Source organism: Gekko japonicus, unplaced genomic scaffold (assembly GCF_001447785.1).
Source record: "Gekko japonicus isolate JY-2015 unplaced genomic scaffold, Gekko_japonicus_V1.1 scaffold196, whole genome shotgun sequence".
In the NCBI taxonomy this organism is placed as follows: Eukaryota; Metazoa; Chordata; class Lepidosauria; order Squamata; family Gekkonidae; genus Gekko; species Gekko japonicus.
Window position 1 is genome coordinate 208,419 of NW_015173129.1, and position 16,285 is coordinate 224,703.

Here is a 16,285-nt window from a genome sequence, read left to right on the forward strand (position 1 = left end):
CCTCGATCATGTCACCCCTCAGCCGTCGTTTCTCCAAGCTAAAGATCCCCAAGTGCTTTAACCTTTCTTCATAGGGAAAGTGTTCCAACCCTTTTATCATTCTAGTTGCCCTTTTCTGCACTTGGTCTCAATGTTGTTGGTCTCAAACAGTGCAATCCTAACCAGAGTTACTTCAGTCTAAATCTATTGAAATCAGTGGGCTTAGACTGTCTCGCTCCAACCTAGCCACAATAATCCATGCAACGGTCACCTCCAGGGGTAATTTCCTGTGGGAGCGCACAGGAGTGGAGCTCCGGCAGTAAGGAGCCCAGGGGGTGGGCACATGCAACAAGCCCCGCCCCCTGCTCCCAACAGCCCTCAGTCAGGCCATGAGGAGCAATAAGTAGCCAGGTACGTTGCAGAGCCCGCCCCCCCAGCCCGCCTTCAGGTCCAAGCTCTCCCTCCTCTGTGAGGGCAGATCTGCGCATTCTCCCCCCACACACACACAATAGCTAGCAATCCAAAACAGTCCAGTGAAGCTTGAGTGATGGGTGTTGCCTTCTGACACACTTCTGGTGATGTCAGGGGGTGTGGCATATGGTAATTAGTTATGCTAATGAGCTCCGGCACCTCTTTTTCTACGAAATGACCTCTGTGTAGGGTTACCCTTGAGACTGACCCAGAAGCTCCAATTGGTACAAAATGCGGCTGCATCGGTCCTTACAGGGACTCCACAGAGGGCACATATCCATCCAGTGCCGCGTGAGCTGCACTGGTTGCCAGTGGAGCACCGGATCAGATTCAAGATTTTGGTGTTCACCTTTAAAGCCCTTAACGGTCAGGGACCTACGTCTCTTTGGGACTGCCTTTTGTGATATGTCCCCTGAAGGGCACTGAGATCGGTAGAAAAGAATCTCCTGGTGGTTTCCAGCCCCGAAGATATCCGGCTGGCCTTGACCAGGGCCTTCTCAGCCTTGGCCCCAGCCTGGTGGAACTCTGCCGAATGACATCCGTGCCCGGCATGCAAGGCAGAGATATTCCGCCAGATTTTCGGTTGAGGCCAGCGATGGTTCCTTTGCATCTGCCTGGCACCCCCCCTCCCCCGGAAAATCTGAATGCTAGCTATGCCATCTGTTTAAATATTTATGCTTAATGTTTTAATATTGAAGTTTTGTAGGTTTAAGTGGCTTTAAAATTATATTCGATTTTATGTTGTTGTAAACCGCCCTAAGCCCCCAGCGTAAGCGGGGAAGGGCAGTTAAGAAAGCAAATGAAATAAACAAATAACTATGTTGTCGAAGGCTTTCATGGCCGGAGTTCACTAGCTGTTGTAGATTTTCTGGGTTGTACCAAGACCACAGCCATACAACCCGGAAAATCTACAACAGCTAAATAAATAAATAGGCTGGAGTAACTGTTGTTAGGGTGGCATTGCAGGGTGCAACTGCCCTCCAATCTAGCCATTCTACAGCCAACGAACCCGGCTACCATCCGAAACCAGAGGACTCTGTACTTCCATTACCTGGAGGGCCTAGGAACTTATCCGGGCTCACCTTCTGGCCGCCTGCTCGATGGTTTCACCCGGCTGCACCTTCCCTCCGAAGCCATTCCACCGCCCGGCCCCAAAGCCGCGCTTCTTCATGCCCAGCAGGATGCGTTGGGGCTGGACCACCAGCACCAGTGTGAAGAGCTTGCTTGTCAACATGCTCTCTACAACGGGAAGGATGCCGACAGTCAGGGGTGCGTACTTGCTATAAAAGGCCCCTCTGCACACCACAGCAGTTAGATCAACTGGGAAGCGCAGGGGATGGCTTGATGGCAATCGTGACCTTGCTGGATTTCAAAAGAGCATACAGTTAGACTGGAGGGGGGGGGGGGGGAATGCAGTTTGGACTAAGCCCCTAAGGAAAATAAATGGAAATTATTATACCCCCAAATAAAACAGAAACGAAAGAAAATTTTATACCCTGCTTTTCTCTACCTTAAGGAGTCTCAAAGCAGCTTACAATCTCCTTCCCTTCCTCTCCTCACAACAGGCACCTTGTGAGGCAGGTGGGGCTGAGAGAGTTCTGAGAGAATTAAACTTCGTTGGTCTTCAAGGTGCCACTGGACTCAAATTTTGTTCTATTGCTTCAAACCAATACAGCTACCACCCTGAATCTATCTGCAGTAATAAATGTTAAGCTCATGTACACAACCTGCTGGCCTTTCACTATGGAAGCCACTCTGACCAGACCTTACACCCTGGCCTAGGGCTCTGATGTCGTGAAAGATCTGCTTCCTACAGTTCTGTCCTTTAATACTTTGACAAATCCCAGGGATTAGGTCACCATGGCCCCTAGAAATGTCTTTCTGGAGCCTAGAATTTTTAGGAATGATTTAATTGTGGCGTCTCTCGATGAGAAGCACAAAGCTCGTGTATAATTTCACATCAGAATATGTTTTGCTGCATGGCGTAAAAATGCACACGCATCAATTTCTTGCCATTGCTTGTTTATATATTGACTTTACACCATTCAGTGGTGGTGGATGAATTTATTTCGTAACTGGCTGCTTTCTACACTGGCTCCAACACTCAGTTAAATGGAGCTTTTGAATTCAATTCTGAGAAACAGGGGAGACGTTAGGCTGCATTTTTGTTACAGTAATGACAACCAGGACTATTCCTTTATTTATTTATCTATAACTCTTTTTATCATAGATTTAATAAAATTAAGAGAATGGTGAAGATCAGGTTTTGTGGTAGCAATAATTAGAAAATATGGTGATCAATATACAAACTAATAAAAATGACTACAACAAACATTCAAAAAATAATTAGTAAACGCAGTTTGGCGTAGTGGTTAAGTGCGCGGACTCTAATCTGGGAGCACCGGGTTTGATTCGCCACTCCTCCACTTGCACCTGGCTGGATGACCTTGGGCAAGCCGTAGTTCTGATAAGAGCTGTCCTTGAAAAAGAGCAGTTTCTGTCAAGAGCTCTCTCAGCCCCACCTACCTCACCGGGTGTGTGTTGTGGGGAGGGGAAGGGAAAGGAGTTTGTAAGCCGCTCTGAGACTCTAAAATATGCTAAGACTGAAAAAGGGTTCTGGCTCTGAATTTCTGGCCCGGCTTTTCGAGCCACAGAAAATTTGTCAAGGCCTGCCTTTGTAACATCTTATGCCTGCTTAAGAGTCCTGGGTAGGGTTGCGAGCTCTGTGTTGGGAAATTCCTGGAGATTTGGGGGTGGATCCTGAGAAGGGTGGGGTTTAGGACAGGAGGGGAGAGACTTCAGCAGGCCAGTAGCTACCATGGGGCCCATGGGGCCCGCCCCCTAGCGGTTTTTATTGGCCCCGCTCCCCGAGCCTTGGCTCCCCCTCCCCCCCAGCCCGTCAGCCTGTCCATGGGGAGGATGAGGGCAGTGATTTCAGAGGCGGCAGCACAGTAGCGGTGGTGGCCAGGCAAGGCTGAGAGAGCCACCCAGGCAGCAAGCATGAAGGGTAAAGCCCAGGCAAGGCAAGGAGGCAGGCAGGCACCTCCTCTGACCCAGCTGTGCCCCACACCTCACCTCTCCCAGCCCTCGGAGGGAGCCGAGGGTGCAAGTCAGGCTGCCCCTGTCGCTGCACCATGGGAAGGGGCAGTGGAGCTTCCCAGGGAGGGAGCCGGGTGCTCCAGGGAAGGAGAGAAGCTTTGCGGGGGAGGGAGGGAAGCTGCAGCCACTGGGCATAACCCCCCTTGCACTGGAGCCTTTGATTTAATTAGCTGGTGGGCCCCCTCAAGGTCCCCTCCCCCCAAAATCCCTAGCTACGGGGTTGGACTTCAGCAAGTCATAATGCCATACAGTCTACTCTCCAGAGCAACCATTTTCTCCAGGAGAACAGGTGCCTGTTATCTGGCGATCAATTGCAATTCCGGGAGATTTCCCGGTCCCAACTGGAGATTAGGAAATTATGGAGAAAACACCTTGTTAACAGATAGGAACAAAATATCCTCTGAAATGCAAATCTCATACACCATTAAAATAACAGTAATATTGCATGTAAGTTTATGTATATAAATAAATCATAATGTAGACCCCCAAACTGTGCAAATTGCAGACATATATCCCACACACACACAAAGGCAGGCAGGGTCACAATCTAGGTTTGTAAGAAAGTGGTACGCTCTGATAGTATACTTTACAGAGACTGACATTCTGCCAACACATCTCGGTTATAGTGAATGGATGCATTTATAAGTTGTTAGTTCTTTTTAAGATCTGAGCGCTCTATTGTTGTACTTATAAAGTTAGCACAGTTGTATTCTGACACACTCTATATCAATCACAGGTTACTTAGAAACTCTATGGAATTGACAGGCTGAAAGTTATAAACAACATTATATGTAATAGCAATGTTATGCACTGCTTTATTGGTTTATGCATGTTATTTCTTCTGTATACTCGTACTATCTTTCAATTAAAATTTATTAAATTATTATTATGAAAGTGGTAACAAATATCCATACAAAAAGCCAAATGAAAAGGGCTAATACAACAATACACAAAAATCAAACTCAAAGGAGTTTGCAAAGTTAATGTTGGAGTTAGACAGAGCCAGCAGGAGAAACAAAACCAGCATATGACCAAGCCCTACGAGGAAAGGTTGAGGGACTTGGGAATGTTCAGTCTGGAGGAGGCTGAGGGGGGACAGGATTGCTCTTTTTACATATTTGAAAGGCTGTCACTTAGAGGAGGGCAGGGAGTTGTTCCTGTTGGCAGCAGAGGATAAGACTCACAATAATGGGTTTAAATTGAAGCACTGTTAAGGTACCGGCTGGATATTAGGAAAACCTTTTTTACAGTAAGAGTTATTCAGCAGTGGAATCCGCTGCCTCGGGAGGTGGTGAGCTCCCCCTCACTGGCAGTCTTTAAGCAGCGGCTGGACAAACACTTGTCAGGTGCTCTAGGGCTGATCCTGCATTGAGCAATGAGTTGGACTAGATGGCCTGTATGGCCTCTTCCAGCTCTGTTTTTCTATGATTTTGATTTAAACTGGGTCAACACCTACACAGGGATTAATGCGAGGAGCCAAGCATATACACAGAGATCAGATGATTCACGCATATGAACAGGTCATTTTGTTTCTACCAGTTAACATGGTGTTCCCCGCATAATTTACTACTCTCCACAGTGTGGTCCAATTTTATTTGCTTTGTAGTTCCCTGCCTGGAGGTTGGCAACAGTGTTCGGTCCCCTAATAAAATTCCATTTCACCCTTATGCAATCAGCCCCACTCATACCAACTCCGCGCAGGGACAACACAGTCCCGAGCAGACTTGCCTTCGCTCTAAACCCGCTGAAATCAATAGGGCTCCGACCGGTTTGACTCTGCATAGCAGGGGCGGATTAAGGCTCACTGGTGCCCTAAGCACTGATCAGTCTTGGTGCCCCCCTCCTTTTGTGCACCAATCAACTGAACACACTTCATTTTTGACGTTTACATGGGGCTAAAATTAAAAAGGGGCAGAGAGGGTCATTGAAATGACTGTCACGACAACTGAATTTGGCTCCATCATATTACTTTTAAACATAGCCTATGACACTGCACCTCAGCAACAAAAAATAGAAGATGGTAACCCTAGGGTGCACCATCATCAATTTGCTCTAGTTTCATATAAAAAATTTTCTTTTATAAATCTTCATTCGTTTTTTTTTTTCTTTTTCTTTTCACCCTTTTCCCAACTTTGTGGTGCCCCCTTTGGCCCTGGTGCCCTAGTCTCTTTAATGGTTAATCCGCCCCTACCCTGCTGCATAGGATTGCACCACCGCCTCCCACTGTTCCTACCGTTTAAGAGAGTTGCACCAGGGTCCAGGCAGCTCCTCCAGCAAGGCGGGAAACCAACCCCCTGGCCGCCAGGGGAGGAGAGGCCGAGGCCGGCGCGGGACCTCCTCTCCAGGCGGTGCTTGGCGAAGGCTCCGAGAGGGAACAGCAGCGGCGCTTGCAAGAGGGACCCGCTCCCAGCCTTGGCGTTCTTGGGCAGCGGAACTAGAAAGGCGGTTGCCTGTTCCCGGATGGACAGGTTTGAAAGTCGGACCAAATCGGTTCAATCTCGGTAAGTGTCCCCCAGATCGCGTTCCCGGAAGTGGCGGCCGGCCTTGGGGCAATGAGTCGGTGAGTACTGCAGACTCCCTCGCTTTTGCTCTTGCCTCGTTACAGAGGAGGGTGGACTAAAAATGGGGCCGTGGGGTAGCGGTTAGTGTATCCGGCTGGGTCGGTGGGTGGGTGTTGAAATACGTTTGCCTTGCCAATCTCCAGGGAGGGCCTGTGGAATCCCCCGGAATTACAGCTGCTCTGCAAGACGAAAGAGATCAGACAGTCCCCCTGGAGAAAACGGCTGCTTTGGAGGGTGGACCCTGTAGAATCAGGATTCGCTCCCCAAGCTCTGCCTTTCCCAGGCTCCACCCCCAAAACTGCCAGGAATTTCCCAGTGTGGAGTTGCAGTCCTATCATCATCATCCCAGTACCCTTATTGGTACGTCTTGGGCCAATTATTCTCCCTCTGCCTGTACTGCCTTACAGGGTTGTTGTGAGGATAAGCGCAGGAGAAGAGAACAGTGAACCTTCTGGAGTTCTGGCCCTACTGGTGGACCTCCTGATGGCACCTGGGTTTTGGCCACTGTGCGACACAGCATGTCGGACTGGATGGGCCATTGGCCTGATCCAACATGGCTTCTCTTAGGTTCTTGTGTTTTTAACCTTATAAGGTGGTTTGGGGCCAGTCGTTTCTTTCCTCTCAGTGTAGCTTCCTAGGGTTACCAACTCCAGGTTGGGAAATACCTGGATATTTTTGGGACGGAGCCTGAGGAGGGTGGGGTTTGGGGAGGGGAAGAGAAGGGAAGGGATTCCATTTTCCAAAGTGGCCATTTTCTCCCAATAAACTGATCTCTATTGCCTGAAGATCAGTTGTAATCCCAGGAGATCTCCAGCCACCACCTGGAAGTTAGCATCCCTACTGGTCTCACTGTAGGGTTGCCAACTCTGTGCTGGGAAATCCCCAGAGATGTGGGGGTGGATCCTGGCTAGGGAAGGGATGTCCATGGGGTATGATACTATATAGTCTGCCCTCCAAAGCAGCCATTTGCTCTAGGGGAACTGATCTCTGTAATTTGCAGATCAGTTGTAATTCCAGGGGAAGTCCAGGTGGCACCTCAAGGTTAACAACCTTATTAAGATGCAGAGGAGGAGTGAACCATGAGCTGTACCAGGTGAGCATGGCCCAGTCACACACTCTCACATCCTTTCCATACTTGAAAGTGAAATCTTGGAAAATTCTCCATGGGTACTGCTGCCTTGCCTGATAGCTAAGGAAGTCTTCTCTCAAATGCTCCCCCCCCCCTTCAGGTTTCACATTTACCTGACAGTCAGGCAAGTACCCCTTGACATTTCACTGATGCCATGTCCTCTGGCCTGTATGCTTTTTGCAGTGGGTGGGAAACACTGTATCTTTGCCTCCAAAGGGAGATGTTGCTTAGCAAAGCAGGTTGAAAACTTTCTACCTCCATGAAACTTTAAAAAACAAGACAAAAACATACTTGACTGATCTAGAACCCTTATGAGCCAGTTTGGTGTAGGAGAGCCAGTTTGGTGTCGTGGTTAAGTGTGCAGACTCTAATCTGTGAGAACCGGGTTTGGTTCCACACTCCTCTACTTGCAGCTGCTTGTGTGACCTTGGGCAAGCCATAGTTCTGTCAAGAACTGTTCTCTCATGAGCAGTTTTCTCAGAGCTCTCTCAGCCCCACCTACCTCTCAGAGTGTCTGTTGTGGGGAGGGGGAAGGGAAGAGTTTGTAAGCTGCTCTGAAACTCTGAGTGAAGGGCGGGGGGGTATAAATCCAATCTCTTCTTCTTCTTCTACATTTTATGACACACACGTGGCCTGGCCCGATAAGGTCTCATTTATGTCAGATCCAGCCCTCATAACAAAAGAGTTCGACACCCCTAAGTTAGAGTATGTTTTAGAGAGAGAGAGACAGAAGGATTGCGCTTATTCCCAGTTTCTTTTGTTTCCCAATTGCTTATCTGGTGTGGTGCTCAACGATACGCTCTAACAGCTACACCCAATAGAGCAAAGGTGGCACACAAAATCTTATACCCAGAATTAAATTTTGTTGGTCTTCAGGGTGCCACTGGACTTAAACTTTGTTCTGTTGCTTCAGCCCAAGATGGTGACTCACCCGAATCTGATGACACCACGTGTCCCTGTGAGTCCACATCGCTGTTTCCTAAGTACCCAACAGTGGCAGATGGAAACTGAGAAAACGGCCCATAATTCATCTTTTGCTGTCATGGGGCCCTTACACAATGCAGGGAATCTTGGGAAGAATTTTAGGTTCCTTGTAGGACACTGCCCGGGCCTTTTAAGCCATATTATCCTACATGAATTGGTAATGTTCTCTAGATTCTTGCAATGTGCATAGCAGGGGAAAATGCCTTGGCAGGGAGGGCCGGGTATAAATTGAATAAACCAAATAAATTAAAAAATCAGCATTTTTTTTCCACTGAGGAACCTCTTATAAGCTTCTGATGTGCCTCTGCGCTCCCTAAAACATCAGTTTGAAGATTGCCGAGAACAGGGGGTCTCCAACACTGTGCCCTTGCTGACACTTTTCCATGCGTCTGTCAAGTATTTTTAGAAAGTGGGTGTGGCCAGGTGGCTGCTGTCCATCAAGTCTCCTGATTGTCCCCCAGAGACCTGAATAGCTGTGTAGATTAAAATAATGGTATTTCAGTAGCAGCTACCGTCAGTGTTGGCTTTATTCTCTTTACTCAGTCCTCTTTCCCAATTTAAAATTGCTCCTCTTGTCTCCTGTACTTGGGCTTCCTTTGTGTGTGGTTCCACCTGTCATCGTGGCCCCTTTTGTGGTTGCACCCACCACTGTGTGTCAGAACTCCAGTGGTGACCACAGGCTAAAAAAAGTTTGGGGACCCCTGGTGTCAAGGCTGACTCCGCCTTGGTGCAGTGACGTAACCAAGCTGGACCTGGGATTGGTCTCAGTAACTCCCCGAGTAAAAAATAAGGCTTTATTGAAGAAATTCAGGAACAAGGTTTTAAGAACAAGGCAGTATGAAGTGCATGGAAAAAAACAAGAAAGCGAACTAGCTATCTGTTTACTGGAGTCCTAACATAGCAAAGTTGGTTCTTGAAGCAAAGAGTCCTAGACCAGTTTGGTGTAGTGGTTAAGAGCGGCGGACTCTAATCTGCAAGAACGGGGTTTGATTCCCCACTTCTTCACATGCAGCCAGCTGGGTGACCTTGGGTCAGTCACAGTCCTCTTAGAGCTGTTCTCTCAAGAGCAGTCCTCGAAAGAGCTCTCTGAGCCCCACCTACCTCACAGGGTGTCTGTTGTGGGGAGGGGAAGGGAAAGGAGACTGTAAGCCGCTCTGAGACTCTGAGGGAAGGGCAGGGTATAAATTCAATCTCCTTCTCCTCCTCCTTCCGAATATCTTCCTCGTAGCATGGAGGAATGGGAAGGAAAGGATAAAGGTAAGGACGAACCATGAACCACATTTATAGAAGACTGCAGGCCATAATCTCCTTACCCCCTCAAACAATCATGGGCAATATCCATGGATACCCCCCCCCCCCCCACCCCACCCAGAACCCCCAACCTGCCTTATAGTGTCTGTCAAAGTCAGTATTGTCTACTCAGACCACCAGTGGCTCTCCAGGGTCTCAGATGGAGGTCTTTCACATCTCCTCCTACCTGATCCTTTTAACTGGAGATGCCGGGGATTGAACCTGGGACCTTCTGCATGCCAAGCAGAGCTCTGCCACTGAGCCACAGCCTATTGGAGCCTAATTAATAGGCCTGGGTGGGTGACCTTGAAGAATATCTGCTAGTGAATGGAGTGACCAACACAGGCAGTAAATCAGAGAATGGTAACGTTTTAGCTCGAACAGACTAGAAGATTCCTGTAAGTTGGTCTCTGACTTGATACCTGGCTTGGAGAAACGGAATCAGATGTGTGACAAAAGTCTAAACAGACTGGTGCTGGTTCTTAGACCCTTAACACCCTGTGTCCGTTTGGCCATGCAATTATTTTGCCTTTTCTTTCACAGGTGTTGCAAGCTACCGAGCCTTTGGCTTCAGTGCTCACGAATCCACTCTGCATCGCGATGCCTGAAAAGCAAAACGGGGGCCGAGCACCGTTGGCTGGAGCGGCACTTCAAGGACCCGTTCGTAAAGGAAGCCAAGAAGCAGAGCTATCGCTGCCGGAGCGCCTTCAAGCTGCTGGAAATGGATGACAAGCGCAGCATCCTTCGCCCCGGCCTTTGTGTGTTAGATTGCGGCACGGCCCCCGGCGCTTGGGCTCAGGTGGCAGTCCAGAGAGTCAATGCTGCGGGATCGGGTGAGCACCTTTCCAAAGGGAAAACGAGTCAGGGAGACTCCCTCCCCTGCCTTTCTAAACCTGTAGCATCTGTATTGTGAGCTGATGCAAGTGGCGCGTGATTTATAGTGTGGCAGGGATCCAAAGACCTACCGTCATTCTTTTACTGGGTCCCCCCCCCCCACAGGCAGTTGTCATGCCGTATCACAAATGCTTAAGAGAGTGCCCTGGCCTGGGTAGCCCGGGCAAACCCGATCTCGTAAGCTAAGCAGGGCCGACCCTGGCAAGTACTTGGAAGGGAGACCTCCAAGGAATACCAGGGCCAGGACACAGAGGCAGGCAATGGTAAAGGACCTCTGAACATCTCTTACCTTGAAAACCCTACGGGAATGGGTTGGCTTTCGGAGTCCATTTCGGAATAAATGGCAATAACTAGCCACCTCTCTGTGAAACGTACAAGAAGAAGAAGAAGAAGAGATTGGATTTATACCCCGCCCTTCACTACCCACTATTCAAAAAAACATCTTTTGTGTCCCAGGTTCAAGCCCTGCCATCCCCTGTTTAAAAACTGACTGTTGCCAGTCAGAGTAGGCAACGCTGACCATGATGGACCAGTGGGCTGATTCAGCATGTCAACTTTGTGAATTCACGTGGCCTTTTCCTTGCAGTTTCCTCGTCCCCGCCATATATTTCTGCCCTTGAGTCTCATAAAATAGCCTCATTCCTGACTTCCACCCCTCCAGCTTTCCCTCCCTCAGGCCTCTTGCTGTCTAGTAGAGACACGCTGATCTTTTATCCCAAGTTGGACCGTTGACAGTGGCTCTCCAGGCCTTTCGTGGCCCCCATGGCCGAGACGTGGCGATGCTGGGGATGAATCCAGGGAGGCTGTACCACAAGGCTATGGCCCCTCCCTTGTCGTGATTCTCCCTGGCTGTTTTCTATTCCCCTTCTTTGTGTTCCGTTCCTACAAATAATGCTTTCCTTGATTTTTTTGCCCATGAATCCTTTGGCTTTAAACCCTGATGTTCATTTGCCAGTTGCTCTCCTCCCTCCCTCCCTCCCTCCCTCCCTCCCTCCGTCTGTCTGTCTCTCTCTCTCTCTCTTTTGTCTGTTTCTTTCTCGCTTTCTCTCTCTCTCTCTTCCTTCCTTCCTTTCTCACAGGGACTTAAGGCAGATTACACATAATGGGTCAGTATAATCACACACAAAAATGGGACATTCCATAACCAACGCACTAGGGTTTTAGAAGTCTGGAAACACCAGAAAGAACTGAAGCGCAGCAAAAGTATTCACGTGACACTTGAAGCGGTACAGAAATTACATAAATAGGATCTTACTTACAAAAAGCTAAATTTATTTATTTATTTAATCAAATTTATAGCCCTCCCTCCCCACAAGGCAGCAGTGTAGAGCACCGGCCTTACTCATTTATCCAAGTGAGTTTGTCAGACCAGTCTGTTCAGTTTTACACCATTTGCGGAAGGCCAGGGGAGCGGGAGCTTTCCCGACTTCCTTGGGCAGGCCATCCCACAAGTCGGGAGCCACAACGGAGAAGGCACTGGGCACGAGCAGTTGTCGATTTTGCCCGTTTGCAGGTCGGCACCTGCAGAAGTTTTCATGGCGGAGCATAGGGGGAGCGGGAGAGAGCCAGTCTCGCCAGTGAGAGGGGCGAGGCCATGTAGGCCTTTGTATGTGGCGGCCAAGACCTGAAACTGAGCCTGGTAACAGATGGGCAGCCAACGGAGCAGCTGCAGAAGGGGAGTCATGTGCCTGCTCCGTCTAGCTCCTGTCGTCCCCTGCGCATTTCGCACTGCATGTTAAAAGCTCTTTGAGAGTTGGGTCTATGTTTCTTCCGTTGTTATAAGTCAAGCTGTGATGTCGACCGATAGCGGATGTCAATTCACAACCACCATTCAATTCTATCCAAACTCCATGGTGTTTTTTGGGGAAGGGATCGGGCGGGGGCGGACGGGTTCCGTTTTCATCCTTGCCAGAGCCTTTGTTTTATTTCATGGATTTTCCCCTCTGGCAAGCGCCCGTCTCTCGGGGACTAGCTCTTAATTAGTGAACGTTAGCGAAAGTGCTCCGACAGTGCAAAACGTTGTTATTGGCCGATTTCGGAGTGGCACGCCTGCCTTCCTCGAGAGTGATAGATGAAGGAGGTTTCTGAGGTATTGATTGTTACAGAAAGGCTGGCTTTTAAAATAGTTTGTTACAGGGGGTGGCTAAAAATAACCTTTTTTAAAAATGGGCTGGAGTGGATTAATATGCTGGGCGAGGCAGGACTTTGGCAGCGGGCAGATGGATGGGGGGGAAGGCTGCACAGTAGACGCCAGGAACCTTCCCAAGACCACGTTCTACGGAGGAATGCAAGGTTTCTCAGCAAAGCCGTGCCTGTATCATAGCTGTCCTCGGTGGCTGTTCCACTGAACTGGGAATGCGAGGGTTGCCGTTGCCTCTTGGAAGGCATTCCAGCCGGTTTGAGGTTTATTATTTGTTTGACATATTCTGCCCTGCCAAGGAAAGCCATGAAAAAACAATGGAAGATAACAGAGGCAGCCATCTAATGCAGCAGTTTCTAAAAACACTGGCAGGTGATTAGTGTAACTAACCAAGTGCAGTAAACTGGCATGACCTTGCATAAAAAGGTGTGTGTGTGTGGGGGAAATTAAGTGAGGGCCCCACTTTGGGGTCGGGAAGGATTTTTCCTCCAGGCCAGGTTGGCCCAAGTATCCTAGAGGTTTTTTCCCTTCCTCTGGGCATGGAGCAGGGATCACTGGGGGGAGTGTGTGGGGGCAGCTGTGAATTTCCTGCGTTGTGCAGGAGGCTGGACTAGATGACGCTCGGGGGTCCCTTCCTGCTCTATGTTTCTGTGTTTCTATGGATCTTCCACTTTCATATATGCCTCCCATGCTGACCCAAAATACCACAAAGGAGTATCACAGATATAAAGCAACCAAATCACAACCACAACCGTGAAAATTAACTAAGAAAACACTTTGAAAAATATTTTTGTATTGTATACAATGTTATATACCAAGTTATACAAAGTTTACCCTGATTAGTCTAACCTTGTGTCTTCTACTGATCTATGGCACTGAGCTTTTAGCTTACAAATCCCATGAGCCAGACCGTGCGTTCTGAACTCATGTTTGGCATTAAGCTGCAAAAGAAAATATCAATATGGTCATCCAACATAGATGCTGAAAGTCACCTACTTAAATAAATGGTACCCAATAATTGAGAAAATGAATATAGATGAATTAGAATGGGAGCATATCAAAACTCCCAAATACAAAATTCTTTTATATGGGTAAAAGCTATCTACAAAAGTTTTAGTCACACTACCTCATCTCCTCAGCTAACTGTAGGTGAAAAGCACCACCTTAACATACAAGTTTATCCAAAAAGCAAAATTTGCTACTGCACTGTATTTACTGTATCTTGGTACTATCTGAAACTAGTTATAATTTTCTCTTAAATTGTACGCAGCATAACTGTGCAAGTTGTTAAAATTAATTTTCAATAAAAACTGGCATTAAGCTTTTAGCTTAGAAAACGCTATGAGTAAGGCCATCGTTTCGGCTATTCTGCGGGATCATGAGTTTGTGGCAGCTGGACGCTGCATTTGAAATCTCATCCCAATTTATGAGTATTAGGACCAGGGTTCCCTCTAAGTTGAGTCAGTGTGAGCTAGTTCACAGTTTTTTAGCATCCGGCTCACACATTTTTGTCTTAGCTCAGGGAGGATGGCTCCAGAGCAAACTGATCTATGCAGCAGCCAAATCGCTTGCTCACAACTTTAATCCCAGTAGCGCACAAGGTAGAATTGTTGCTCACAAGGCTCCACAGCTTAGAGGGAGCATTGATTAGGACTGTTTGACCCTTCTATGGGTGTTTTGGCACTTTGCTTTCTGAATGTATTTTGTATTGCATTTTGTAATCTGGTAATTTCTGTTTACCAATTCATATCAATATAACTTTTTATAATATATAAAATTATTTTTCAGAGTTTTTTCTTAGTTAACTTTCATGGTCGTGGTTGTGTTTTGGCTCCCATGTTGGTGTTAGGAATGGTGTCATATGTATATTTACCTCATTTATACTCTTGTGTTTTTCCCCCTAAAGGGAACCCAATGCAGCTTACATCACTCTCCTTCCCTCCATTTTATCCTCATGCCTGCCCTGTGAGGTAGGCTAGGCTGAGAGCTGACCGGCTCAAGCTCACCCAGTGAGCTTCCATGCCAGACTGGGGTTTCAAACCTGGGTCTCCCAGATCCCAGTCCAGTGACTACACCGCACTGGCTGTCTTTGAATTTATTTTGAATCCCTATGGGGGGTTAGGCTGAGAGTGCACGACTGGCCTCAAGGTCACCCAGCAAGCTTCCTTGGCAGGGTTCCCTCTCATCCTAAACTACCTCACAGGCTTGTTGTGAAGAAGAAGAGGAGACTGGATTTATACCCTGCCCGTCACTATCTGAAGAAGTCTCAAAGTGGCTTACAATCTCCTTCTCCTTCCCCACCCCACAACAGACATCCTGTGAGGCAGGTGGGGCTGAGAGAGCTCGCCTGACCTTGAGAGAACAGCTCTGAGAGAACTTGTGACTGACCCAAGGTCACACCCGCAGCTGCATGTGGAGGAGTGGGGACTCAAACCTGATTCTCCCAGATTAGAGTCCACACTTCTTAACCACTACATCAAACTGGTGTAGGATAAAATGGGGGAGGGGAGGATGTTATAAGTGACTTTGGGTTCCCAAAGGGGAGAAAGGCGGGCTATAAATGAAGTAAATAAAGTCACATCCTGAGTTTTAAGGAAATAGTGGGATGTATGAATGAATCCTCCCACCCATGTTTTTTGACAATACCATTTGTTTCCTAGATCGAGATGCCCCTGTCGGCTTTGTTCTTGGGGTTGACCTTCTTCACGTCTTCCCTCTGGAAGGAGCTGTCTTCCTGCCTCATTCTGACATCACGGACCCGGACACTCAAAATAAGATCCAGGAAGTCCTTCCCAAGGGCAAAGTGGACGTCATCCTGAATGACATGGCGCCCAATGCCACGGGGATTCGGGATATCGATCACCAGCGGCTGATCGGCCTGTGCTTGTCTGTTGCTGATCTGGCCCGGCACGTTTTGGTGCCCGGCGGGACCATGCTTTGTAAGTTATGGGACGGTTCGGAAAGCCATCGCCTTCAGAAGAGATTGATGCAAGACTTTGCGGAAGTGAGAACATTAAAGCCCCAAGCCAGTAGGATGGACTCATCCGAGAAGTATTACCTGGCAAAATCGTACAGGCTGCAGCGTTAAAAAAGTGTACCCTCGGGTACTTTAAAAAAAAAAAAAAAAAAGGACTACGTGGCCCTGAGGAAGGACTATTCTGATTTCTGGGATAAGTTTAAACAAAAAATGATTTATTTAATAAAGAACAAAATAGGTTTTGGGTTAGGGTTGCTGTTGCTGATTATAAAGGAACTTGTAAATATAACTGGCAAAGTTTGGTGTCACAAACAGTCTCTCAAACTCCCAAAACTCCACTCTGACTGAGGTGGACACTCAGTCAAATCTCTCACTCTCTCATCTATATAGCCACACAGGCTGAACTCTGTCTTATTCACACAGAATAGACTCAAATCTCATATTCACACAGATTAAACTGTTTTGTCTTATTCACACAGAATAGACTCAAAAACTCCCATAGTCACACAGACTATGCTCTCTCTTAAAATTTCACACACAGAATCCCTCTCATCGACACCTCTCCTCCCACACTCTTGGTCATCAGCCAATCACATCACACTTGTCTCCCTCTATCACTCTTCTTACATTACTGCAGTCAAACTAAACATTTAAAGAAACACACTCACCAAAACATGAAATCATTACAATGACATTCCCAGCATTTAGTGTGCTCTGTTATTCAGTGATTGAATTGCAACGGGTACGCATGTGCCCCATTC

The 16,285-nt window shown here is 47.8% G+C and overlaps 2 protein-coding genes across 2 annotated transcripts in view; one reads left to right on the forward strand and one right to left on the reverse strand.

Annotated features, from left to right (window-relative positions):
• NUDT1 (nudix hydrolase 1) overlaps nucleotides 1-5,965 on the reverse strand; it is a 16,724-nt gene extending 10,759 nt beyond the window's left edge. Inside the window, exons 1-2 of the mRNA XM_015422080.1 lie at nucleotides 5,783-5,965; nucleotides 1,533-1,689 (exon numbers count right to left, since the gene is read on the reverse strand). Coding sequence (XP_015277566.1) covers nucleotides 1,533-1,684 — 152 coding nt within the window. The 5' untranslated portion in view covers nucleotides 1,685-1,689; nucleotides 5,783-5,965. The remainder of the gene's footprint in view (nucleotides 1-1,532; nucleotides 1,690-5,782) is intronic.
• A 100-nt stretch (nucleotides 5,966-6,065) lies between these two features.
• Nucleotides 6,066-15,635, forward strand: FTSJ2 (FtsJ RNA methyltransferase homolog 2 (E. coli)). The gene is made up of 3 exons (XM_015422079.1): nucleotides 6,066-6,109; nucleotides 10,057-10,346; nucleotides 15,208-15,635. The coding sequence occupies exons 1-3, from the start codon at nucleotides 6,102-6,104 to the stop codon at nucleotides 15,633-15,635; spliced, it is 726 nt and encodes a 241-aa protein (XP_015277565.1). The 5' UTR covers nucleotides 6,066-6,101.
• Nucleotides 15,636-16,285: the final 650 nt, after the last annotated feature.

Bases quoted from the DNA above. Each gene is read 5' to 3' on its own strand.
- FTSJ2 (XM_015422079.1), top strand. The intron at 10,347-15,207 runs GTGAGCACCTTT...TTTGTTTCCTAG, and splicing joins AGTCAATGCTGCGGGATCGG to ATCGAGATGCCCCTGTCGGC.